This window comes from Palaemon carinicauda, chromosome 30, assembly GCF_036898095.1.
Source record: "Palaemon carinicauda isolate YSFRI2023 chromosome 30, ASM3689809v2, whole genome shotgun sequence".
NCBI lineage: Eukaryota > Metazoa > Arthropoda > Malacostraca > Decapoda > Palaemonidae > Palaemon > Palaemon carinicauda.
Window position 1 is genome coordinate 89,683,566 of NC_090754.1, and position 24,608 is coordinate 89,708,173.

The window sequence follows — 24,608 nt, forward strand, 5'->3', positions numbered from 1 at the left end:
CTAGCCTTATTTTTAGCATTACGATGCCTTGGGCTGTTTTGTGAATACATTTACCATTCATTAATGTAATTTATGTTTTAGTGCGTGTCGGTTCCTGCTAGTCTAGCTTAGTGAGTGGTAAAGTTTTAGTTGGAGATGGGCTCGCCGATGGCCATCAGGTCTTTCCTACTGGACTTGTTGGCAGCAGCCATTTTACTCTTAGAGGGTTTTTTTTACCTCGGTTATACTAGTTTACTGAGCCCTTATGCCCGCCTGCCTTTGATCCCCTGGTTTTTTTACCTATTAGGCTTAGCTTAGCCCTCGTCGGCGAATCCGTTGGTCCGCTAAGTTGTATTCGCTCGTGATCTCTCATGCTAGGACTGCGCAGTCCATTGGAGCCCCCCTCCCCTCCTTTGCGAAGGGTGGTCTCAACTTGTCGGTGCGCTGACTTACCAGCACTGCCGTTACCTCCTAGCCTCTGAGATTTCTCAATTGACCTGCAGCATCTTATATTTCGCCGTCTCTGACGGCATGGCATTTGTTTTAGTCTTTCTAACCTTCAGGGTATGGCGGCATAGAGTGTGTCTGTCTAAAGACTCTCCCTTCTTGGGATAACCCTCGGATTGAACCCAGATTTCTTTCTGAGCCTGACATCCTTGCCATCGCCTCTGTTCTGGGGATTGTTTAGGAAATGCTCATATGGTGCATGGGTATAGCTACACCATGCCGTCACCTCTCTTTTATATCCTAGCCTGTCCGGGACTAACATTGCATGAATTTTATCATTATGCTGATGTGTATTTGCATTTGTTGATCATGGAGGTTGGTTCCACACGAAACTAGTCGAGGCCATTGTCCAACAACTTCGGAACAGAGTCCAGGTGACCTGGATGACTGATTAGTCTGGGAATCAACGAAATCAGAATGTCTTCAAATAGCCCAAGAGGTCATGAACTTCCTACAATCTCTGGGCTTCCAAATCAACCTCGGAAATTCCAGGGGCTAGGACTTCACTGGAATCTACAGTATCACACCCTCTCTCTACCACAAGGCAAGAGAAAGGAAATCGCAAACTCGGTCAGGTGCCTACTTTGTTCAAGTGTACTCACCAGACGGCAACAAGAAAGGGTTGTAAGGATAACGTCCTACAATGCTCGTAGAGCTCTTTTTAGCATTACTGTACTGTATATGTATTCTGTGTAAATACCCTGTAAATATTGTTTATGTATTTAGATGCAGATTCATCTGGCCTTCATTTATATGTACAGTGAACCCTTGTATATCGCAGTAGATAGGTTCCAAACCCGGCCGCGATAGCTGAAAATCCGCGAAGTGGGGACGCCATATTTACGTATTTATTTAACTTGTATATTCAGACTTTTAAAACCTTCCCTATACGTAGTACTGTTAACAAACTACCCTTTTATGTACAGAACACTTAATGCATGTATTACAGTACCCTAAACTAAAACAGGCACAAATATTAAAGGTGATTTTATATCATGCGTTTCCTAAACACGCCAAAAAGCACGATAAAAAATGACAACCAATGTTTTGTTTACGTTTATCTCTGATCATAATGAAGAAACAGACGCATTTACACATCTGTGTACTGTATAGGTTAGTTTTTGCATCGATTATATTGATTATATGTTGATTTTGTTATTACCAATGTTTTACTTAATTTTTCTTAGGACTTCCAAATAAATGAAATGAATGCCATTTATATAATGTTTTTCTTTATGACGCCGCCTGAAACGGAAACCTTCCATTCGTTTACTGTACGCTCCATCTTCGATCTTAATAAACAAACGAAGGCATTAAACGCGCATGATGAAAGTGATAAATAATGATATTAAAAGCTTTTAGTAAATATTTTATTACAAATATTGTTTACCGTATCTATATAAAATCCTACATACGTAGCAAAGCAGGAAAACAATTTTGTATCTTTTTTTTTTTGGCGTTTAATCAACAATAACAAACTGCCACTAATGACCGAATGATAATTTACGATAATTCTAAACTGTTACTAAAGATGATTCTCCATTCCATATCCAAAATACTTTTCCTAACTTCAGTTATAAATCAACTTGTACCCCCACAATTATGAAACCATCTAAAAAAAAAAAAAAAATAGTAAGAGAAGAAGCAAGTACTAGGCCGATTTTTAAAGTTGTCGAACAATTAAGTTACCGCTATAACGTTCGATGAGAGGAGAGAGAGAGAGAGAGAGAGAGAGAGAGAGAGAGAGAGAGTGTTGTTTTAAATGTAATAAACAAAAAAATATGATAGGTTATAACACATTGGTGCTTATATAATATCAACTGTATAGATGGTTTGAATAAGTTAAGAAATGGTATAAACAATACTTCGTACGCGCATATTCTTGAGACCGGCAGCTAGACGTCAGCTGATCTGATCACAGCCAAAAGTAAAACAAAAAGAAGTCAACAATACTCGATTTTTAAAACACACCCAAAATTTAAAAACGAAAGTACACGCTTTCTTAATGTGCAATTAACTATTTAAAGAGTAGCAATTTTTTAGAATAAAATTATGTTTCCCCCAAAAATAGTGGTTTGCTGATGAAATCGGATGCCGTTTTTAATGAAAAAAGTCCGCGAAGTCGTGAATCCACGATGGTCGAACCGCGAAGTAGCGAGGGCTCACTGTATGACTCATTATTATATGTCAAGCCTGGGCTTTTATATTAATCACAAAGTCAATGTTAGAAAACACAAATGCCCCACATTTCTTAACTGTTCGCGGTCGGTCAGTCACCTGCTCACCGGGTTACTACAATTCCGCCATCACAGGTCAATGTATACAGCCCGTCTCATATAGGGGGTGCTGATCATATATAATATGGTCAGTCTCTTGGGTATTGTCCTGTTTGATAGGGCAATGTCACTGGTCCTTGCCTCTGTAATTCATGGGGAGCCTTTAAACCATTCTGTGCACATTGATACACTGGTCCTGGAGCAGGGAAGACAGTATTTCTATGTTTTTTTTTTTTTTTTTTTTTTTTTTTTTGCCATATTTGGTTCCCTGTTCCAGTCTTTAACAGGAAATTTCGTAGAGACCACACAGCACATGAACCACTAAAGTACACATGAGTCCCATGCAGGGAAATCTGATATTTTACATATATTGTCTTGACAGTTAGTTTGACTGGAACCTTGAAATGCTGTACTGAGAGACAAGCTATTCAAAGAGGTAGTAGTTTTCTTTAGTAATGAAGGTAGGTCTGTATCTCTGAATTTATCTCCTTTTATTAATAGATGTCACATACAGTAGGCTATATGTGTAGAGCCTTTTTACCAGAGTCTAACATCAGATTGACAATGTTTGAAAAAAATACAAATATTGAGGAACAGTTATGCAAAATTATTTCCTTTTTTTCAGGTCATATGAAGATGATAGTACATCACTTATTAACTCTCAAGTAACAGACACGCAAATAGCAAACAACTCCCCTGATTCCTTAGGTTCCCAGTCTCAGAAGTAAGTGATTATCCATAATTGTTATGATTTACCAGTTAATTTTGAATGAGGTTACATTACTGTAATTGTTTTTCTTGTATCTATTTTTAATTGTAATTTAAATAGAGAATTTGGTGTACATTGTTAGAATGCATTTCTCTTTGCAAAGCTATTTTTTGTAATGGTAGTCGGTACATATTTTCAACTATTTCACATTCTTTGTCATGAAAATTATGGTTAAAAGGTATGATCATAGCCAAAAGTAAACAAAAAGGTTTCAGCAATATTTGATTGTTAAAATAAAACCAAAATTTAAAGCAAAAATACATAAATGGTCTATTGAAGCACAGTTAACTATTTAGATAATCACAATTTTCTAGAATGCAATGATGTTTCCCACAAAAATAGTGGTCTGCTGACAAAACGAGATGCCCTGTTTTAAGCTACGATTGGAAATAGATTTATACACGGTATAATTATTTTTCATGTCATATTTAACAGTTTTTAATGAATGAGAGATTTTGGTTTCTTCTATATGCAAGTTTTTTATAGCACCTGAGAGAGAGAGAGAGAGAGAGAGAGAGAGAGAGAGAGAGAGAGAGAGAGAGAGAGAGAGAGGGGGCGGGGGTAGGTAGGTAGGTTTATATATTGTTTAGTATACAAAAAGAAATCTTTGTAATGCAAATCTATAGTGTTTGAAATATATACCAGAAAATATTGCTGACTCATTGCCGAAAGTTAGGCTATTCACTGATGATAAATGAACCCAGCATAAGTGTGAAAACCTTGAACACCCACTAAGAAAAAAATAAAGCTAGTATATATTCTGTATTAAACACAAATAATACTTTATTATATCATCGTTAACACTACTATTAAAAGTATCGTAATGTTTGAGTAAGATAAAAGTTGTCGAGAACGTAACCACAATTCTGTTTACGTTTTGTCAGCTGGACTCGCATCATTAAAAGTTGATTTCATTGTTATTTTGCGCAAGTTAGGAAGAAGAGGAACATTTAGCACTTGTTGGGGAATTGGTAATGTTACTCCTCTATGTAAATGTGTTTGTGGTAGCTCATTTCCCACTGATTACTGCCCAATTTCCATAACTCCCATGTTATCTAAAGTTTTTGAATGTCTTAATAGGTTTGCTGAAGATAATCATCTACTCCCTAGTTTGCAATTTGGTTTTTGTAAAGGCCTTGGAGCATGTGATGCCCTTCTTACAATCTCCAATGCTGTACAGAAATCCCTTGATTGTGGTCAGGAAGTTCGTATGATTGGCCTTGATTTTAGTGTGGCCTTTCACCGTGTTAATCATGAGGCCCTTGTTTTCAAACTCAAACAGTTGGGAGTGGGTGGGATGTTTCTTAGCATAATTATTGATTTTTTAAGTAATAGATCTCAAAGAGTTGTTGATGGGCACTATAGTGAGTATAGGAATGTGATATTCGGTGTTCCACACGGTAGTGTTCTTGGCCCATTACTTTTCATACTATTTACACATGACATGTGGTTTGGCCTAGAAAACAAGCTTGTTGCATATGCAGATGAAGCTACTCTCTTTGCATCAATTTCATCCCCTGAATGTAGATCTGGGGTTGGTGAATCCCTTAATAGAGATTTGTGCATGGTGCAAATTATGGGGTATGAACTTGAATCCTAACAAAACTCAAAGTATGATTGTAAGTAGGTCAAGGACGGTGGCTCCTCAACATCCGGATCTCAGTATTGATAATGTTTCTTTTAATTTGTATGACTTAAAATTTTAGGTGTGATTCTCGACAGCAGATTTACTTTTGAGAAACACATTAGGTCTGTGTCTTCTTCAATTGCACAAAAAATTGGCTTATTGAGAGTCTTACAGGATTTTCAGTGATCAATCTATTCTGAAGAAGTGTTTTTAATTCTTTCATTCTACCTTGTTTTGAGTATTGTTCTCCTGTCTGGTCTTCAGCTGCTGATTCTCATCTTAATTTGTTGGACAGAAACTTACGGTCCATTGAATTTCTTATTCCTGATCTAGATATTAATCTCTGGCACCGTCGTTCAATTAGTTCATTAAGCATGTTGCATAAGATTTTTCATAACTCTGACCATCCTTTACATTCAGATCTCCCTGGACAATTCTGTCCTGTTCTTAATACTAGGCAGGCAGTTAATTCTAATAGCCAGGCCTTCTCCATCATGAGGCTCAATACTACACAGTATTCTAGAAGTTTTATTCCAGCTGTTACCAAGTTGTGGAATGATCTAACTAATCGGGTAGTTGAATCGGTAAAACTTCAAAAGTTCAAAGTTGGAGCAAATGTTATGTTGACCAGGCTGACATAAATCTTTTTATTGTTTATATATGACATATCTATTTTTGACGTTGTTAATCGTTTATATAGGACATATTTGTTTTGACGCTGTTACTGTTTTTAGATTGATATATTGTTAATTTATTATCATCATTTATTTATTTCCTTTCGTCACTGGGCTATTTTTCCCTGTTGGAGCCCTTGGGCTTATAGCATCTTGCTTTTCCAACTAGGGTTGTAGCTTTGCTAGTAATAATAATATGGAAATTTTCCTCAAATAGGCTATTTATTATGAAATTGTGTTAGGAAAATGTTAGGTAAATATCGTTTTGTTACATTTATCATCTGGCACCGTGCGTAGGCCTACCAATATACTTGAAAAGACAGTAGATTTGATCCGTTTTTTGGCGCTTGACATGCAGACTTTGAACAGCTTCGCAGATACAGAAAATTTATTTTTGAAAACTAGCGGCCACATAATGAGGAATCTCACAATTCAAACATGCATAATTCAGGACCGCACTGTAGATAGATGATGTGGAATATCAACCATCTTCTAAGGGGTAGAAAGATTACCCATAACCCACAGATCAAAATGTGATTGTTCCAACACAAATACTTACCTCGAACTACTTTCTTAGGAGTTACCTGTAATCTCCTCTCTACCGACCAGAGTTTTGTGTAGTATACCCTACACCTGTTTTCTATGGAGGGCTAACCCAGGAGTGAGAGAACGTGCCCCGAGGGTAGCCTTGAGCTAGGTCGAGGTCCGCTTGGGTCCCGTTAGTCAGTAAGTTCTCTGGTCGCGACATGATACCATACTCTCATGTCGCTCTCGTCTCTCGACCCTTTGTGTCCGCCTCGTGTGTCCCGCGTGATTACCGCGTGGTATCTTTGTGCTTATCCCTTGTGTTCTTGCGTGTTCACTACCCTTCCTTGTGCTTCCCAAGTGTATTACTTTGATTCCCTTCGTTCCTGTGCCTTGTGGTTGTGTGCTATGGAGCAGATCCCCCGTTGTCCTGGGCCTAGAGCCGGAAAGTCGTGTGGAGCGTTCCTTTCCAAGCCCGAAGTAGACCCTCACTCCCTTTGCTATTCCTGTAGGGGCAGGATGTGCTCGCCATAGAATACGTGCATTAAGTGTGTTACTTGGAGTGAGATACAGTGGGTGCGTTACGGCACTAAGAAGAAGAAGTCGTCGAAACGTTCGCCCAGGAAATCTAGCATCTCTTCGCCGTTACCGTCACCCAGTGGACGGTCCGACGGGGCTTCTGTCTCGACTTCCCCTACCCAGAGTAGGGGACGAGGTAAGTCCATTGCGGGGAAAGAGCCGAGGGTTCTTCCCCAGGAGTCTAATTTGTGTGAAGTGGGGGTTGCTGGGACTTCTCAGGCTAGTGGCGGGCCTGGTAGTGCTGTGTCTGGGGGTCTGGAGACTCTGCCCTTGTGCTTGGGGGCACGTTTCCTCCGACGACCCCTTGTGGTGTAGTAATGTTGTGCCTGTTTCTTCGCCCGCTTCGTGGGCCTGTGTTTCAGGTTCTTCAGCGGCTGGTGACGCCCAGGGTAAGTTGGACTCCACGGTAAGTGAGCCCTTCGGGTGGAAGCTCCCTAAAACGCCAGGTAGGTCCCCAATGCGGATGGAAGAGGGGCTGGATACCTGGTTCCCTAGTGTAGGGCGCCAAACCTCTTTTCCAGCTCCTCTGACGGTGGTTCCAGAAATATTCCTACAACCCTCGACCTCTGGTATGCAGCAAGTCGCGAAGCCCTCCGTAGCCCCCGCTTCTGCCCGTCGTGCGGGTGGTACAGTTTCGTCGGGCTCTTCGGATGGTGGGGCTTCGTTCTCTTCAGAAGAGGAAACCAGGAGGAGACATCGGCGCCGGAGGGAGCGGTCCAGGAGCAGGCGTTCCCGCTCAAGATCCCATTCGAGGTTCAGTAGGAGACGGTCCCGCTCTCCACGGAGGAAGTACAGGAGGAGTAGGTCCCCCGATGGTGATTGGGTCTTCGTTCCCCGTAAGTCTGAATTGCAGCGTTCCCCGGACCGGCAGTCCAGGGATTTCTTGCCACGAAGGCCATCCTCCAGACGCAGATATGACCCTCGCAGGGAGAAATGCGAGAAGGCCTCTTCAGGCAGGCGTAAGGCCGCGAAGCTTCCGGTTCACCCCGCCCAGCGGGGGGAACCGTGCTTCCTTACGGGCAGCCTGGCCGAATCAGCACAGCTGGTTCGGCCCTCGGACTTAAAGGAACGGTTCCCTCCGTCGGGTCAGCCCACGGGATCCGCGTCCTCGTCCCCCAGAGAGAATACACGAACGGTAGTCCTCGCCGGCACGGCGATGCCAGTTCTGACCCCCGAACCTGGTGCGGAGGCTCCCGCCGGGGAAGACCGGTACCACCGCAGGGGAGTGCCTGTTGTTCCAGAACCGAAGCGCCCGGTCACCTGGCTCCTCGGGATCAGGCGGAAGGTACTGCGGACGGTAGAGAAGGTTCCCCGACCGAGGACTCGGCCTATCGGAAGGTTATAGGCCTGATTCGAAGGCATCATAGGATTGAAGAACTGGTTCCAACCGATGAGGACTACTGGAGGTCCAGCCTGACCCGCTTGATGCAGGCACCCGTCCAACAGAAAACCTCCCTGGCCCTGCCTGTGGCCCAAGATCTCGTCCTGGGACGGGCTTATGTCGATAGAGTTGTGGCAGGCAATGCCGAAGCTCCCAAAACGCAGAGCTCCTCGAAGTTGCTCCAAGGGCTCAAGGCACAGAGTAGGTTTTATGTGCCAGAGGGACAACGACCGGGAGCCTGCAAGGTGGAGCCTGCCCTCGACGTTCTGGGACAGGGTGCCACGGAGGACAGAGCCTCTTCAGCCCCGATTTGCTTTTCGCAGTCGGAGGCTGCGATGATGGAGGAGATGTCGAAAGACTTGGTGCACGTCTCCTCTTGGTTGGACTGGTGGGCTTCCACACTGGTAGGTGTTCAAGCCACGTATGACTTGACGGACCCAGAGCAGCAAAACCTCCTGAGGGAACTTATCATCTCCGGGGGCAAGACCCTGAAGTTCTTCACGTATCAGTCCCTTGCCCTATCAGCGAATTGGGTTCTTTGCAAAAGGGACACTATTCTGGTGAAGCTTTCCCGGAAGGTCCCAGACAGGGAGGCGAGGGCCATGAGGAGCCTTCCTGTGTGGGGTGACTCCTTGTTCCCCTTGAAAGAGCTAGAAGAGATCATGGAAAAGGTGGCTAAACGAAAAGAAGTGAACGCTCCCAGGCCTCAACCGGTAAGGAGGCCCCCCTACAAGAGATCAGCATCAGATGGTCCCTCAACTTCTCAGGCCCCGCCTAACCTGACGAGGAGAGAAGCCCCTTCTTCCTCGTGGGCTTCAGCGCCTCAGCCCCCCCTTAGAGGAGCTCCAGCAGCGTCGGCCTCGTTTAGAACAGGGTATTCTGCCTCCAGGAGAGGCCGTTCAGGCCGCTCCTCCAGGAGGAGGTAGAGTGGGAGGCCCCCTACTCCTGCCCAAGCCTCAGGTTGGGGGATGCCTCAGACTACATTGGCAAGCATGGAAGGCTCACGGAGCAGAGCCCTGGACAGTATCCGTACTGAAGGAGGGGTACAGGCTACCGTTCTTAACGGAACCTCCACCTTTGATTCCGGCCAGCCTGACGGAGTGGCTGGCACCCAAGGACCCGTTGAAGAGGGCGGCTCTTCAAGAAGAGGTGTCCACGATGTTGGAGAAGGGCGACATTGAGGAGGTCCTGCACCCAGGGCCAGGTTTCTACAGCCGCCTGTTCCTGGTAGAAAAGGCGACGGGGGTTGGAGACCGGTGATAGACCTGTGAGCTCTCAACAAGTTTGTGCGAAAGACAGATTTCAAAATGGACACTCCGAAGTCGGTCTTGCTGTCCTTGAGGGAGAAAGACTACATGATGACCATAGACCTCAAGGACGCATACTTCCAAATCCCGGTCCATCCCTCAAGTCGGAAGTTTCTCCGGGTGAAATGGGTTACCCAGATCCTGCAATTCAAGACCCTCTGCTTTGGGTTGTCGACAGCTCCCCAGGTATTCACGAGAGTCTTCACGACAGTCTCGGTGTGGGCTCACGAGCGGGGCATTTGCCTCATCCGGTACCTGGACGACTGGTTGCTTCTTTCCTCCTCAGAGGACGTTTTGAAGGAGCAGGGTATAAAACTTCTCCAGTTTTGCAAGGGTCTGGGTATCATGATCAACCCAGAAAAATTGAACCTATCTCCCTCCACCAGAATGACCTATTTGGGGATGACACTGGATTCCCTACTAGTGAAAGCTTTTCCGTCAGAGGAGCGGGTAAGCAATCTTATGAAGATCCTTCTTCCTTTTCTGTCGGGGCAACCCAGGAGGGCGAAGGACTGGCAAAGGCTAATAGGTCATCTGGTGTCGTTGGAGAAACTGGTTCCCCAGGGGAGACTCAGACTCAGGGCCGTCCAGTGGAACCTGAAGAACTTCTGGAACCAACTGGACTCGCCCCAGAAATTAATTCCAGTCCTGCCAAACACAATACCCTCCCTGGAATGGTGGCATTGCCGGTCGAACTCGCTCAAGGGGATGCCCTTCGCGACCGAACCTCCCGAGTTGCTCCTGTTCACAGACGCCTCCAACTAGGGATGGGGAGCCCATCTCCTCAACGGGACGGCGAGAGGAACCTGGATGGACGGGGAGAAAGGCCTACACATCAATGTCCTAGAGTTGAAGGCAGTCCAAAAAAGCTTGCCTGCACTTCATCGATCTACTAAGGGGAAACACTGTGGCGTTGATGTGCGATAACGCCACAGTGGTAGCGTACATAAAGAAGCAAGGAGGCCTAAAATCAAGGAAGTTGTGTGATCTCGCCCTAGAGATCCTAGATTGGGCGGAAGCGAACCAGATAGTGTTATTGGCAAGGTTCATCCCCGGGAAAAAGAACGTCCTAGCCGACGGTCTCAGCAGGATGGGTCAGATAGTAGGAACAGAATGGTCCCTCCTTCCAGAAGTAGCCAGGTTCATCATTCAACGGTGGGGTTCCCCAGTGATGGACCTCTTTGCAACCAAGCTGAACACACAACTCCCCGTGTATTGTTCTCCTGTCCCAGACCCAAAGGCAGCACAAGTGGGACAACCTAGACGTGTACGCTTTTCCCCCCTTCACGTTGATCAGGCAAGTGCTCAACAGAGTAAGGGCTGCCCAGAACTTAAGGATGACTTTGGTAGCGCCCTGGTTGCCGGAGAGAGAGTGGTACGCAGACCTAAAAGACCTGACAAACCATCCTCCGTGGCCGCTCCCCGACAGGCCAGATCTTCTACAACAACCACACTTTCTCAGGTTCCACGACAACCCACAGTCTCTACGCCTTCACGCCTGGAGACTATCGAGCGCCTCCTGAGGAAGGAAGGATATTCGTCAGGAACGGCTAAGAGGATGTCGCGATACCTGAGAAGGTCGTCGGCAGCGGTCTACCAAGCGAAGTGGGCCTCTTTCACGAAGTGGTGCGCTTTGAAGCGCATAAAACCCCTCAAAGCCTCAGTTCCAGATATCGCAGACTTTCTAGTATATCTCAGAGACGAGATAGGGATGTCAATCCCAGCTATAAAAGGAGTACAAGCAGCCTTGGGTCAAGTCTTCCTTCTGAAGGGCATCGACCTGGGCTCCCCTAGACACATCTCTATGCTTGTCAGGAGTTTTGAACAGTCCTGCCCCCTCAAACTGTTAGGGTGCCTCAGTGGGACTTATCTAGGGTCCTGAAGATGTTAAGTAGCCCCCCTTCGAACCAATGAAGGATATTGTAGACAGGGATCTCACTCTCAAGACAGTCTTTTTGTTGGCCTTGGCCTCTGCGAAAAGGGTAGGTGAGATCCATGGGCTGTCTTATGACGTCTCTCATTCGAAGGGGTGGAAAGAGATCTCTTTCAAGTTCGTCCCTTCGTTCGTGGCGAAAACTCAGAACCCAGCAGTCTGGGATCCTAAATTCGAGGGGTTCTCTCTGCCAGCTATTCCTAGGACTGGGAATCCTGAGGATTTGAGGTTATGCTCTGTCCGTGCCATTAGAAAATACCTTGAGAGGACTGCACATCTCCGGCCAGGCATCAAGAGCCTATTCGTCTCCACAGGTGTTACAAAGAAGCAGGTATCGAAGAATACCATATCCTTTTGGTTGAGACAAGTTATTGCCAGGGCCTACAAGGAGGAGGGGCTAGCCTTGCCAGGTACTCCCAAGCCCCATAACATCAGAGGTCTGAGCACGTCCTTAGCCTTTGAGAAGAACATGGCAGTGGGCCAGATCCTTCGAGTGGGCACCTGGTCGAACCAGTCGACCTTTACTGCCCATTACCTCAAGGATTACTCAAGAAGGTCCTTAGACGGGTTCTCCATTGGGACAGTCATCTCCGCGCTCCAAGTGATTTAACGATAAAGCCCCAGGCACAATCGTGGATAGCAAAACCAGGAGACACAGGTTCGTTCCTTTTCACCCTAATCCCCGTTTCCTATCCCTATCGGAGATAACCACACTTGTGTAACCAATGAAGAACACGTCTCTGCAACTTTGTTACTGGACTCAACATCGGAAGATTTTTCAAAGGGTGAGTACTTAGACACTAACGTGAGCTCTTTGTGTAGTTTACCCTACCGTCCGTTTCCCAGTTTGCTTTTTAGAACCTAGTTCATATCTAGGCTTCTTGGCATCCGCTTTGCTGGGTCTGAAGGTCAGGAAGCCACTCCCACCTCCTAAAGTGTAAGTCTCCTAAGAAAGTAGTTTGAGGTAAGTATTTGTGTTGGAACAAATAAAAAATTTTAAGTAATTTTTATTTTTCCTAACATACTTACCGAGAACTACTTTCGGGTAATGGCCCTCCCTACCTTCCCCGAGTGCCTTTCTGCCCTTGCAGGGACTTTTTGCAACATCCGAGGAACTTACTGACTAATGGGACCCAAGCGGACCTCGACCTAGCTCAAGGCTACCCTCGGGGCACGTTCTCTCACTCCCGGGTTAGCCCTCCATAGAAAACGGGTATAGGGTATACTACACAAAACTCTGGTCGGTAGAGAGGAGATTACAGGTAACTCCTAAGAAAGTAGTTCTCGGTAAGTATGTTAGGAAAAATAAAAATTACTTAAAATTTTTGATTTTTCATGAACCAAACAGTTATTTATTGTAAAATTATAAGACCATTTGATCAGACGTATGGTCTGTTTTATCCAGAGTTCATATACATTACTTTAACTATGAACATTCAACTCTTCTCTTGGGACTTGTTAGCATGGTTTCCATGTCACTTATTAAATATAAGATTTTATGTGATGACATAAGTACACCTGACAACACTGAGATTACCAAACAATTCTTCTTACTGCACTTTAATTGTTCAGTGGCCACTTTCCTCTTTGTAAGGGGAAAAGAGACTCTTTAGCTATGGTAAGCAGCTCTTCTAGGAGGACACTCCAAAATCAAACTATTGTTCTCTAATCTTGGTTAGTGCCATAGCCTCTGTGCCATGGTCTTCCACTGTCTTGGGTTAGAGTTCTCTTGCTTGAGGGTTCACTCGGGCACACTGTTCTATCTTATATCTTATTTCTCTTCCTCTCGTTTTGTTAAAGTGTTTATAGTTTATATAGGAGATATTTATTTTAATGTTGTTACTCTTCTTAAAATATTCTTTCCTTTTTTCCTTTCCTCACTGGGCTATTTTTCCTGTTGGAGCCTCTGGGCTTATAGCATCCTGCTTTTCCAACTAGGGTTGTAGCTTAGCAAGTAATGATGATGATAATAATAATAATGTTATAATCATTGCACAAAAGCATACAGTCACAATAACAACCGAACAAAAAACAGCTGTCTGGTTATGAACAATTGGATCAGATAACAGGTTTTGCTTGTATTTCAATCATCTTATGATAGTAAACAAAGTGGCATAAGAGTGACATTTTTATATCATACCCTTATTCACACTGGAGACAAGATCCCCAAGAAAATATACTACGAAATATAAACTAATGAGCTGTATATAAAGGCGAGAAAACAAACAATATTCATAGCCACTATTTTGTTTGGAATTGGGGAAAGCTGTGTTGGAAACAAAGGGGAAATTTAGTGTGAGCCTATGAATGCGCAAATCGCGTAATTAAATGTAAATGCTGAATTTAAAAGATAACGTTATAGTGACTGAAAACCAATATAAATAATTGCATAAGCTCTATAATCAGGCACCACAGAGGTAAAAACTTTAAATTATTGTGCATTAACAACATGAATGAAACTCCACTTAACTTCAATATGCAATTCAACTAAACAGTAAATAAAATATGGGAAGTATTTCAAATAAAATTATAGTAATTATGCTAATTGGAAAATGATAGATCAAGTAATAATTGTTTCTTTTAGGAAGTATGAAATATTCTTGGGTAGTTTGCTTTAATCAGCCAGTTTGGAAAGCATAGACGAGTGTCGATCGACTTACAAACGTAAACATATAAAAAGATTATAATTTCCTGTTTTTATTTATCTATACGGTACAAAAATTTGAATATTATATGCATTAGTATTGGAAAACCAGTTTAATCAAAATCTGGTTTATTTCAAATATAGAGGTAGTTGTAAGCTATTACCACATTAAATGGATATACTGTTTGAACAGTGGCATAGCCAAGTCCAAGAGTGCATATGCTAATTTTATATCTCGTGTGTGATGCCCTCAAAATTAGTATTCAAAACTCGCAGGTTATGCGAGTATATACGGTATTTAAACCTAAAACATAGTTTCTCCCAGACACTTGAGATATCGTTTTCCTTACAACAATCATTGAAAACACAGTGCTATCCCTTTGCAGGAATGCTAATAAATCCAGTAGGGAAGACCAATTAAAATTCAACAAACATTTACTACAATGTGGAAGGGTGATACTACTTCATATCCCAAATTAAGTAGAAGACCATGGTACAGAGGCTATGGCACTACCCAAGACTAGAGAACAATGGGTTGATTTTGGAGTGTTTTCTTAGAAGAGTTACTTACCATAGCTAAAGCCTCTCTTCTGCCCTTACCTAGAGGAAAGTAGCAATTGAATAATTACAGTACAGTATTATTATTATTATTACAAGCTAAGCTATAACCCTAGCGGGAAAAGTAGAATGTTATAAGCACAAAGGTTCCAACAGGGAAAAATAGCACAGTGAGGAAAAGAAATAAATAAACTACAATAGAAGTAATGAACAATCTGAGTAAAATCATCATCATCATCTACGCCTATTGACGCAAAGGGCCTCGGTTAGATTTCGCCAGTCATCTCTATCTTGAGCTTTTAAATTAATACTTCTCCATTCATCATCCTTCACTTAATGCTCCATAGTTTTCAGCCATGTGGGCCTGGGTCTTCCAACTCTTCTAATGCCTTGTGGAGCCAAGATGAAATTTTGGTGAACTAATCTCTCTTGGGGAGTGCAAAGAGCATCCCCAAACCATCTCCATCTACCCCTCAACATGATCTCATCCACGCATGGCACTCGAATAATCTCTTATGTTTCATTTCTAATCTTGTCCTGCCATATAACTCCCAATATTCTTCTGAGGGCTTTGTTCTCAAATCTACAAAATCTGTTGGATATTATTTGATTGACATACCATGACTCGTGTCCATACACTAACACTAATCTCACTAAACTTATTATATAATCTGATTTTTATATGTAATTTCAGGCAATTTGATTTCCAAATTTTTCTCAACCTACCCTTTATCTGATTTGCTTTTTTCAATCAGTAAACATTAAATTAGGTCTTTTATATATAAGCTATAAGAACTTAAAAAAAAAAAAAAAACAGAATTAAAAACAAGATAGAATAGTGTGCCAGAGTGTACCCTCAAGCAAGAGGACTTTAACCCAAGTGGAAAACCATAGTGGTTTGATTTTGGAGTATCCTTCTCCTAAAAGAGTTGCTTACTATAGCTGCAGTCTCTTCTACCCTTAAACAGAGGAAAGTAGCCACTAAACAATGACATGGCAGTAGTTAGCCCTTTAAGTGAAGAATTTTTTGGTTATGTTAGTGTTGTTAGGTGTATGAAGAAAAAAAAGAGAAAGTGTATAGGCCAGACTATTCAGTGTATGTGTAGGCAAATAACGAATGAGCTGTAACCAGAGAGAGGGATCCAGTGTAATATTGTCTGACCAGTCAAAGGACCCAATAATTCTCTAGCAGTAGTATCTCAACTGGTGGCTAGGGATTATTTCATTACTCTACTAGAGGCATGTATCTTTTGAAAGGAAAGACAACGGCAAATTTTAAATAAACTTTGTGGGTAAACTTCAATAAACTAAGTATCTGGAGAAGAAGCAATATGACCATCATGTGAGGTTGATAGAAATAGTTTTTCTCTCACTCCATTTTACTCCCAGCTTGTTTCACTCATACCCATTAAAATTTGTCTCTTGTACATGGTTTAAATTTACAAGGTAGAGCATGCTAAGTATTCCAGTATTGATAGTGAGGTCAAAAGAAGCACCAGGAATGACTAGATGGCAAAGCAGATAAGGCTGACAAAGCTATGAATTCAAGTAGTGGCTATGGTCTAAGAATCGCTCATAGAATTATTAATGAAATCTCACATGTGGTAAAGAAGTATATACCCATCAAAAAGAGAGATGGATCTGTTATAACAACAGAAGATGGAGAGAGACAACATTGGATGGAACACTAGCGAGGTTACTAATAGGAGATACAAAGGAAATAATTTGATTGATACGCCTGAAGTGAAGAAAGACCTTGATGTGCCCATGATTGAATTCAGTGTGGTTGAAGGCGAAGCTATCCCAAAAAACACTAAAGAGATGGAAAGCCCATGGATACGATGGAATAACTGCCGAGATGATACTGGCCGAAAATGAAGTGACTCCCAGACTGCTTACAAGATTATTTTGTGGAATGTGGCATGAAGAGACTGGAGAGAAAGATTGATGAAAAGCTGAGAGATGAACAAGCAGGATTTCGAAAAGGCAGAAGTTGCATTGACCAAATATCAATTTTGAGACATGTTGTACAGCAATACGTAGAATTTAGAAATCCACTTTTGATGGCATTTGTGGACATTGAAAAAGCCCTTGATAGTGCGCACCAGCCAATATTGTGGCGAGTCCCGCGTTATTATGGAATTCCTTTTAAATTTGTGAATTTGATTAAGTCAAATAATAAATTAATGTTAATGTTAGTGGGGTCTTTATCGAACGAATTTCCAGTGAATAGTAGAGCACTCCAAAGGAATGTGTTGTCCACCTATGTTTATCCTCCTCATGGATTTTGTAATGCGTAGAACAGTCACAGATGGTGGAGAAGGATTGGACTGGATTGGTGATAGGAATTTTGCAGATCTAGGGTATACTGACGATGCTGTCCTTGTTAGTAGAACACCACAGGATTTGCAATGCTTGCTAACCAGAATGTATGAAATATCACACGAGTTTGGGCTCAAGATAAATAGAAGAAAGATAGATGATGAGGACGGAGTATGCAATGGAAGATGAAATATCATTGGAAGGAAGAAGGATTAATAAGGTAGAATCATTTAAGTATTTAGGAACTATGATCTCCAATACAGGCTCTTTAGAATTAGAGTTTAGTGAAAGATTGAAAAAAGCAAATCAGACAATTACTAGGTTAAGTAAAATTCGGAAACAATATCGTCTGAAATTACATTTAAAAATCAAACTATATATCAGCTTAGTGAGATCAGTGTTACTATATGTACATGAGTCATGGTATGACCATGAAACAATCTCCAATAGATTTAGTAGATTTGAGAACAAATCCCTCAGAAGGATATTGGGAGTTAAATGGCAGGACAGGGTTAGAAATGAAACTATAAGAGAGATTACTCGAGTGCCATATGTGGATGAGATTATGATGGGTAGATGGAGGTGGTTTAGGCATGCTCTTTGCACTCCCCAAGAGAGATTAGTTCACCTAACATTCAGCTGGGCTCCACAAGGCACTAGAAGAGTTGGAATACCCAGGCCTACATGGCTTAGTACTAGGAAGTGTGAAGTAGGGGATGATGAATGGAGAAGTATTGAATTAAAATCTCAAGATAGATACAACTGGCAAAATCTAACTAAGGCCCTTTGCGTCAATAGGTGTAGGAGGAGATGATGATGACGATGACGACATGGTTGACTACTGTATTAGCAGATAGTTTCCATTATTTCCAGATTGGATGGATTGGATTTTATTTATGAATTTGGTCCTGGTGAAACAATACAGCACCCCAGGAAGCCATTCAGCACCCTCCATGGATGGGTTTGGTAACACTAAAGGGGTGATTTCGCTTGCAATCTTTACATAGCCAATCCAGGATCTTTAAATTATACAGGACAAGAATGTTTTTTTCCTTTATTTTATTTATTTCTTGGTTAGATTCTTTGAGTACTGTACTATCATAGTATTGCTTAATGAGAAAGCAAATTTGTGGTATATGAAAATGTGCATGAATGGTGGAGAAGAGCACAAAACTACCTTGCCTGTGATATTTCAAAGATGTGGTTAACTTATGATTCTTTACTGTTTGTTTGGAGCAGGTTACATTTTTTCAATATTAAACTTACCCGATAATCATGTAGCTGTCAACTCCGTTGCCCGACAGAATTCTATGGAGGGATACGCCAGCTATCACAATACTAGAAGGGGGTGTACTTACCAGCGCCACCTGTGGCCAGGTACTCAATCATTTGTTGTTTACACCTCCTCAATTATTCCTCTGTCGTGCTTCCGGCTAGACGTTCTGGGATACGCTCATGGTCTTCGAGTTTATTCATGGATATTTGGTGAAGTATTCTCTTAGATTAACGGCTGTCGCATACTGGAATCCTTTTTATATTAGCTAGTTAGCTTTTATATAAACTCAGATTAACGGTTAATGAATTTTTGCTCGTTTTTTGGATCACCCTTTGACTTACTCTTTGAAACAAGATGTCTGACGTTTCGCAAGCTCCCTCCCATAGACGATGTAGGTCTTGCAATAGGCGTATTCCGAAGGTCTCGGTAGATCCTCACACCGCTTGTTCTGACTGTAGGGACAGGCCCTGTCTATTAGAAAATCGGTGTGAGGAGTGCGCCGGACTTTCGGAATTGGATTTTGTACGTCTTTTAAAATATTCATCCAAGTTAGAGAGAACTAGAGCTAGGAGAAGTTCTTCTCACTCTTCTATGTTTTCCTCACCTCATGATCCCCTACCTTTTCCTACCCCTGTAGTGGCTACCCCCGAACCTACTGTGTGCCCTCCGCCTGATATGTCAACTGTTTTGCGTGCTATTCAGGCTTTAGGAGATAAAGTAGAATCAGTGGTAAGTGACCATAAGTCTCTGATGGCCGAGGTTAAAGAACTGAAGGTCAAGAGTGCAGTGGGTGGAAATAGTGCCAGTGCTGTGACGAGTGCTAGTGTCTGTGCAGTGCCAAGTGCTAGTGGTGCCAGTGTGGTGCGTGAGGATTTTTCTGTGCGAGCCAGTCGTCCTCCCAGTCCGGGACCTCTTGCAAGCTCCCATGCCCAGGGGAGAAGCAATGTCGAAGGGCTTAAGGGTTCGACAGGCCTTGTTAGGCGCACAGAATTATCCTCGGTGGTTGCGGGCGTGTCTTCCTTAGACCGTCACTCCCACCTGCAGACGATTGAGCCCGTCTTCTCGTCCGCTGATCTTCATGCAGGGAAGAAACGTTGGTCTCAGGTCTCGAGACCGCTTAAACGTAGAGTTCAGTCAGCGAGTGCTCAGCCAGGTTGCAGTCATTGGCTCAGCTCCGACTCGCCTCTGTCATCGGTCGACTGTACTCCGCCCAAGAGGAGTAAGGTTCTGCCTATACAGACCCCGACTGTGACTTTACCTCAGTCTTTTATCGCTTCTGCCAACCCCAAGTGGACCCTGCTTCAGTCCATGCAAGTTCAGCTTTCGGACTTGATGCGTGAATGTCGGGCTGAGAGTGTTGCACCTCCTGCACTCCCTCCACCTGTTCTCGCTGCACCTGTGCTCGCCCAGCCTGCACCTGCTCCGCCTGTGCTCGCCCAGCCTGCACCTGCTCCGCCTGGTCGCAGCACCATCTGCCAGGCGTACGATGTTGAACCACTTTCGGAGTTTGCAGTTCACAGTGTTGTTCAGCCTCAGCCTTCTTTAAGGCAGCCTTTGCTTGGGGATCAGGAGAGTTACACTCTTCCTCCTCCTCCCCTTGCTGCTCCACCAGTGGTGCAACTCTCGGTTGGGGTACAACAATCTCTCCCCTCCGTGAGTCTGTCTGCTCAACCAGCGCTGCACCGAGTTCAACCCTCATCTAGGCAAGCTCATCTACACCATGCACTTGCGCCTCAGGAGCCTCAGCTTGCTAGAACTTTACCTTGTTCTGCGCAGCCTCAACCTTCTCATGCTCCACTCATCTCTCAGGAACAGGAACGGACTACTCCGCCTCCGTCCTCCGCTCAGCTGGTGCAATCCTTGGGTGCAACTCTTGCTAGGAGTCAACCTCCTTCACCCTTGCACCTGCCTTCTGCTCCGACTGTTGTTCAACCTTTGCAGTCTGAACCTCAGGTTTTCCCTCAAGTTGAGGAAACCTCTGTTGTTGTTCCTACCCGTTCTGACTCTGCGGTTCAGCATTCTGGTCCTTTTGCTTCGCTACCTTCTGCTGATGAAGTGTCGGATGATGAGGAGGCACATCTTGATCCCTCATCAGACGTGGAGGAGTCTAAGCTTTCTCCATTGTCTGTTGATTTTAGAAAGGTCTTGGCTCTACTCAGGGAGCTTTACCCTGACCACTTCGTCTCTGCTGTTCCCCGCTCTCCTCCATCTGAGTTTTCGCTAGGCGTGCAACAAGCTAAGTCGAGCTATACTAAGCTTGTCCTAGCTAGATCCTCCAAGAGGGCCTTAAGGATCTTAGGGGAGTGGCTTCAGTCTAAACAACACCTGGGCAAGACTTCCTTCATGTTCCCTCCAACGAAGCTCGCATCGAAAGGTTGCGTTTGGTATGCCACAGGGGAAGCACCAGGCTTGGGAGTTCCTGCCTCTGCCCAGGCTGACTTCTCAAGTCTGGTGGACTCGCCTAGGAGGACTGCGATGAGACGCTCGAAGGTTTGTTGGACCTTCTCAGACCTGGATCATCTTCTGAAAGGGTTGTTCAGAGCTTTCGAAATGTTCAACTTTCTCGACTGGTGCCTGGGAGCCCTCAGCAAGAAAACATCTCCTGCGGACAAAGACTCTGCCATGTTAATTATGTCCTGCATGGATAAGGCTATCAGGGATGGATCGGGTGAGCTAGCGTCGTTATTTGTATCAGGGGTGTTGAAGAAAAGGGAACAACTGTGTTCCTTCCTCTCAGCCAGCATTACACCGTGCCAGCGGTCTCAGCTCCTTTTTGCTCCACTCTCAAAGTTCCTCTTTCCCGAGGAACTAGTTAAGGACTTGTCGGCTGCCCTGATACAGAAGGACACGCACGATCTTGTAGCCTCATCGGCTCGTAAGTCTAAGGTTACCACCTCTGTCCCCAAGACTTATCGCTCTCCAGTGGCTGATACCCCGGCCACTAGGTTCATACCGCCCTTTCGTGGTAGAGCCCCCAGCCGAGGAAGCTCCCGTCCAGACTCTCACAGGGGCAAGTCTAAGAAAGGACCCAGGACATCTAAGGGAAAGCACTGACTCTCAGATTCTCCAGACAACAGTAGGAGCCAGGCTCAAGATCTTCTGGCAAGCCTGGGAGAAGAGAGGTGCAGACGCACAGTCTGTCAGTTGGCTGAGGTACGGTTACAGGATTCCATTCTGCCTCAAACCGCCTCTGACCACATCGCCCATCAACCTCTCTCCCAACTACAAAGAAGAGGACAAGAGGCTAGCATTGCAACAGGAGGTGTCGCTACTTGTGCAGAAGAAGGCAGTGGTTATAGTCCGGGACCATCAATCCCCGGGCTTCTACAACCGTCTCTTTCTTGTGGCCAAAAAGACAGGAGGTTGGAGACCGGTGCTGGACGTCAGCTCTCTCAACGAGTATGTCACCAAGCAGACGTTCACGATGGAGACGACCAAGTCGGTCTTCGCAGCGGTCAGACAGGAGGACTGGATGGTCTCGTTGGACTTGAAAGATGCATACTTTCACGTTCCCATTCATCCAGACTCCCAACCTTTCCTGAGATTCGTTTTCGGAAAGGTTGTCTATCAGTTCCAAGCCCTGTGTTTTGGCCTAAGCACAGCTCCTATGGTCTTTACTCATCTGATGAGGAATGTAGCGAAATTCCTGCACTTATCGAACATCAGAGCCTCCCTCTACCTAGACGACTGGCTGTTGAGAGCCTCCACGAGTCGTCGTTGTCTGGAGAACCTCTCTTGGACTTTAGATCTAATCAGAGACCTAGGTCTATTAGTCAATATAGAGAAATCTCAACTCATTCCCTCCCAATCCATTGTGTACCTGGGAATGGAGATTCAGAGTCGGGATTTTCGGGCTTTTCCATCGGCCCCCAGGATAAACCAAGCCCTACAGTGCATCATGAGCATGCTGAAGAGGAGCAATTGCTCAGTGAGACAGTGGATGAGTCTCACAGGGACCCTCTCATCTCTGGCCCTGTTTGTCGAGCTGGGGAGACTCCACCTCCGCCCTCTTCAATTCCATCTTGCAGCTCATTGGGACAAGGGCTCGACTCTAGAAGCAGTCTCTATCCCTATCAACCAAGAGATGAAGACCACTCTCCGGTGGTGGAAGCACAATCTTCTTCTCAAGGAGGGTCTATCATTGGCCATCCAGACCCCCCATCTTCATCTCTTCTCGGATGCATCGGACTCGGGCTGGGGTGCGACCTTGGACGGACGGGAATGCTCAGGAGTGTGGAACAAGGAACAAGGATTACTCCACATCAATTGCAAGGAACTGTTAGCAGTCCATCTTGCCCTGTTGAACTTCAAGTCCCTCCTGCTAGGCAAAGTGGTGGAGGTGAATTCAGACAACACCACAGCCTTGGCTTACATCTCCAAGCAAGGAGGGACCCATTCGAGGAGCCTTTACGAGATCGCAAGGGACCTCCTCATTTGGTCAAGAGGTCTAAACCTCACTCTGGTCACGAGGTTCATCCAGGGCGATATGAATGTTTCAGCGGATCGCCTCAGCAGAAGGAATCAGGTCATTCCCACGGAATGGACCCTCCACAAGAGTGTGTGCAACAGACTTTGGACGTTGTGGGGTCAACCTACCATAGACCTGTTTGCCACCTCCATCACCAAGAGACTTCCGCTTTATTGTTCCCCTGTTCCAGACCCTGCAGCGGTTCATGTAGATGCGTTTCTTCTGAACTGGTCCCATCTCGACCTGTACGCATTCCCTCCGTTCAAGATTATAAACAAAGTTCTGCAGAAATTCGTCTCGCACGAAGGGACACGGCTGACGCTGGTTGCTCCCCTTTGGCCTGCAAGAGAATGGTACACAGAGGTACGTCAATGGCTAGTCGACTTCCCCAGGACTCTACCTCTAAGAGTGGACCTTCTACGTCAACCACACGTAGACAGGTTGCACCCAAACCTCCACGCTCTTCGACTGACTGCCTTCAGACTGTCGAAAGATTCGCTAGAGCTAGAGGCTTTTCGAAGGAGGCAGCCAGTGCGATTGCCAGAGCTAGAAGAATTTCCACTCGTAGAGTCTACCAGTCTAAGTGGGAGGTCTTCCGAAGCTGGTGTAGAGCCAATTCAATATCCTCTACCAATACCTCTGTGATCCAAATAGCTGACTTCCTTCTTCATCTTAGGAATGAGAGATCCCTTTCAACATCTACGATTAAAGGGTATAGGAGCATGTTGGCCTCAGTCCTCCGCCACAGGGGTTTAGACCTGTCTTCCAACAAGGACCTTCAAGACATTCTCAAGTCTTTTGAGACGTCTAAAGAACGTCGTCTTTCCACTCCAGGCTGGAATCTGGACGTAGTCTTAAGGTTCCTTATGACATCTAGGTTCGAACCTCTCCAGTCAGCTTCCTTCAAGGATCTTACCCTCAAGACTGCTTTTCTCGTTTGCCTTGCAACAGCTAAGAGAGTCAGTGAGGTTCATGCCTTCAGCAAGAACATTGGTTTCACAACCGAATCAGCTACATGTTCTTTTCAGCTTGGATTCCTAGCAAAGAACGAACTTCCTTCACGTCCTTGGCCTAGATCGTTCGAAATACCTAGCCTCTCCAACATGGTAGGTAACGAACTAGAGAGAGTTCTTTGCCCTGTCAGAGCTCTCAAATATTATCTGAAGAGGTCTAAACCTATTCGAGGACAGTCAGAAGCCTTATGGTGTGCCATCAAGAAACCCTCGAGACCCATGTCCAAGAATGGGCTTTCGTACTATATAAGGCTTCTGATCAGAGAAGCACATTCTCACTTAAAGGAGGAAGACCTTGCATTGCTGAAGGTAAGGACCCACGAAGTAAGAGCTGTAGCTACTTCGTTGGCCTTTAATAAAAACCGTTCTCTGCAGAGCATTATGGATGCAACCTATTGGAGGAGCAAGTCAGTGTTTGCATCATTTTATCTGAAAGATGTCCAGTCTCTTTACGAGAACTGCTACACCCTGGGACCATTCGTAGCAGCGAGTGCAGTAGTAGGTGAGGGCTCAGCCACTACATTCCCATAATCCCATAACCTTTTTAACCTTTCTCTTGAATACTTTTATTGTTGTTTTTATGGTTGTTACGGTAGGCTAAGAAGCCTTCCGCATCCTTGGATTTGGCGGGTGGTCTATTCATTCTTGAGAAGCGCCTGGGTTAAAGGTTTGGTAGAGGTCCTTTAGTAGGGTTGCAACCCCTTGTACTTTGGCACCTTTGGGTTGATTCAGCCTCCAAGAGGAACGCTGCGCTCAGTAAGGAAGACAAA

General features: G+C 44.5%; 1 protein-coding gene across 1 annotated transcript in view; it reads left to right on the top strand.

Moving 5' to 3' along the window:
• Positions 1-24,608, top strand: part of LOC137623343 (uncharacterized) — a 1,305,328-nt gene that overhangs the window by 1,267,153 nt on the left and 13,567 nt on the right. The window contains 1 exon segment of the mRNA XM_068354157.1: positions 3,388-3,486. Within this exon segment, the coding sequence (XP_068210258.1) occupies positions 3,388-3,486 (99 nt within the window).